Here is a 3171-nt window from a genome sequence, read left to right on the forward strand (position 1 = left end):
CTGATTGGTGGACATTTTGTCCGACTGGGAAAAGTTATATTTGTACACGTGGTAGACGTAAAATTGTTGGGATGTGAGCGTTTCGAGGTCATATTTGAGAAATATTTTAAAACTAGAGGTCGAAGGGGTTTGGACAAAAGTGTCAGGGACATCGGACGATTATCCTGCGTAATCAGTTACGTCAGGACTTTATCGTCCTTACGTTCAAATACGGCGGACGTCGCGACGTTTCTTCAACATCGGCCGGACAAATACGAGGCTTCGTGGATACGCAGACGATGCGCTCGAAATGATCTAAGAGAACCGATTTTAAAAAGTCTGGTGATGCATTTCTATATTTTATTTATTTATCTTTACAAAAAGCGTCAATAGCATGGATTGTTACAGTGTTACGAGAACATTTCTTACGTAAAAAAGACGTAAAAAGACGTAAATACGTAAGCGTAAAATACCACGATCTCAAACCTTATTCCTAACTTATAACTAACTCCCAAACGCGCCGCAACGCTATCCGAACGTTCAACAGATAATACCGATGAATATTCTAAACTCCAGCGCATGAGAGCTAGCGAAAGTAACAGAGGGTTCACGGCGCGTTGAGCTAACAGAATCGGCTTCCAGGACGCATTCAAGAAACCTCGTAAATTCCGTTCCGTATCTACAAACACCCACACGAAGATTGGAGTAGAAAGATTTTATTTTATGAACGCAATCGTTCGTACGAAACATACGTTTAATATCTTTTAATGCCTCAATCACAGATTTAGAGATTTTCCCGTACGATGTTTACCGTTCAAATATTAACGTTTGTCAACGACGAAGAGCATGAAAGTGAATGAAAATGAGGATCGGAGCGCTTTTAACTGAGATGCAAAAAAGTTTATTGTCAAAGTCAAATGTTATGTACAAATATTTACGCGTTCGTCTGCCGTTGAATAGAAAATAAATAAATCCAAACATGATAATTGTTATAAAATATGTACACATGGAAAAAAAAAACACAATCGCTGGCTACCGTGGAAACAACTTGGAGATAAACGACGTGGGAATTTTAGATTTCAGGTTTCAGTTTTCCGAGACGTCCTCGCCGTAGCTGACCTTCTCGTCGCTGGAGATGCTGTTGACGATGGAGGACAGACGCAGGAGGCTGGAGGACGCCGACGACGCCGCGCCGCTTCCTGTTTCGTGGAACAGAAACATCATATTTTACCACTCGATCTTTTTTAGGTTTTTGGTTTCGTCGTGAACGGCGAGAACACTTTTGCGTGGTTTTACCTTCTCTTTTCGTTGCCATCGCGGCGGCGGCGGCGGAATGGTCGGCGGCGGTCAGCCAAGGTTCAGAGGACGTTTTCCAGTTGTTTCCAGGCAACGTCTTAAAAACAGATGCAAGACAACGTGAACCGATCACCGGGGAAAACGATAAGAAGCTGATAATACTATATTAAACCCACCAGACTCCTATTAAAAAATTCAAAAATATTGAGATTTGAGACATTTCCTTTGCTAAGTGTTGCTGGTTAGCGCATGTTTTCGGTCATTTTTCACTGATCTACCGTGGCCCTCAGTCTGTTGATGTCACATTTTAGCACAGTCATGCTAGCAAAGGTGCTATCTAGACAAACGGGACCGTATCTATGTTCCCCAGGTCCTATGTTCCCCGCTGTTCACCCAAAAGGACCCGGGGAACATAGGACCCTAACCCTAACCCTTTACCCTGGAGCTCCACACCCAGGCTTCCACAAAGTGGGGAACATAGGACCCGGGGAACATAGGTACGACCCCCAGTCATGCTAGCAAAGGTGCTATCTAAACAAACGGGACCGTATCTATGTTCCCCAGGTCCTATGTTCCCCGCTGTTCACCCAAAAGGACCCGGGGAACATAGGACCCTAACCCTAACCCTTTACCCTGGAGCTCCACACCCAGGCTTCCACAAAGTGGGGAACATAGGACCCGGGGAACATAGGTACGACCCCCAGTCATGCTAGCAAAGGTGCTATCTAAACAAACGGGACTGTATCTATGTTCCCCGGGTCCTATATTCCCCGCTTTGTATGAGACCGGGGAACATAGGACCCTTTCTCTAAAAAAGGGTTAGGGTTAATCTAACTAACCCTAACCCTTTACCCTGGAGCTCCACACCCAGGCTTCCACAAAGTGGGGAACATAGGACCCTTTTTTTTAAAAAAAGGGTCCCATGCTCCCCGATCGGGGAACATAGGACCCGGGGAACATAGGTACGACCCCCAGTCATGCTAGCAAAGGTGCTATCTAAACAAACCATGTCGCGTTTTAAGCTATCACAACTAATACTCACAAATACTATACATACACGATAAACATCAGGACGTAACGCGTGCAACGCGACACTTACGTTGCGTTCTTTGCCGCCGCGGGACGATCCGTCGTCCTGCTCGTCGTCCAGCGTCTGCAGCAGCTCCTGCAGCCGCTCGATGTAGCTGATGGCGCTGCGCAGGATCTCCACCTTGGGCAGCCTCTGGTTGGGGTTGGCCACCGTCTTCCTCTTGAGCGCCTCGAAGGCCTCGTTGATCTTCTTGAGCCGGCGGCGCTCGCGCATGGTGGCGGCCTTGCGCCGGTCGGTGGGCGCCGACTTCCTCTTGCAGACCTTGCAGGCCCACATCAGGCACTGGCCGTCGCAGTGCGAGCGCAGACCCGGCGGAGCCAGGACGTGCTCCTCCCCGCTGCTTTCCTCAGACGGAATATTATCATTATTATTATTATCCTCTTGGCCCGGCGACAGCGGGCTCTCGGTGCCGTTGTACAGAGGTGACACCGCGGCCATGTCCAGGTGCTGCAGCGCGCCATGATCGCCGTCCTCCAAGTAGCGCAAATCGTTGAAAAGATAAGCGTTGGTCTCGAAAAGGTCCATCATATTGTCGCGTCCCCCGTCACTCTGTTAAGACAGTCGGGCTCTGGCATTTAAATAGAGCAGCAGCAGCAGCAGCAGCAGCAGGGACACAAGTCACCAGGCTTATATATAGAACGTGAAACTCTACCCAACAGTTTGGCCGTCACACTGCGACAACCGGCTCCTCTTTTTTTTTTTTTTTGCTTTCCCCTTTACAACCTTCTGACTTTGTGTAGGAAACACATATTGACGTTAAGTCTTTCACCTCGGGTTTCCGCGACAGGTGCAACGAATATCGGCAT

At 48.0% G+C, this 3171-nt stretch overlaps 1 protein-coding gene across 1 annotated transcript; it reads right to left on the reverse strand.

The window, feature by feature from the left end:
- Window positions 1-877: 877 nt before the first annotated feature.
- Window positions 878-2899, reverse strand: myf6 (myogenic factor 6). The gene is made up of 3 exons (XM_083903726.1): window positions 2375-2899; window positions 1276-1372; window positions 878-1178 (listed from the first exon to the last, which is right to left on the reverse strand). Exons 1-3 carry the CDS (start codon window positions 2891-2893, stop codon window positions 1066-1068), a joined length of 729 nt encoding a protein of 242 aa, XP_083759852.1. The 5' UTR covers window positions 2894-2899; the 3' UTR covers window positions 878-1065.
- Between the last annotated feature and the right edge of the window lie 272 nt (window positions 2900-3171).

The sequence above is a fragment of the Microchirus variegatus genome (assembly GCF_963457635.1).
Source record: "Microchirus variegatus genome assembly, chromosome: 2".
NCBI lineage: Eukaryota > Metazoa > Chordata > Actinopteri > Pleuronectiformes > Soleidae > Microchirus > Microchirus variegatus.

Excerpts from the sequence above, each read along its gene's own strand:
- myf6 (XM_083903726.1), bottom strand. The coding sequence starts at position 2,893 with ATGATGGACCTTTTCGAGACCAACGCTTATCTTTTCAACGATTTGCGC. Across the intron at positions 1,373-2,374 it reads GCGGCGGCAAAGAACGCAAC|ACGTTGCCTGGAAACAACTG; the intron begins GTAAGTGTCGCG and ends TCTGTTTTTAAG. Across the intron at positions 1,179-1,275 it reads GATGGCAACGAAAAGAGAAG|GAAGCGGCGCGGCGTCGTCG; the intron begins GTAAAACCACGC and ends TCCACGAAACAG.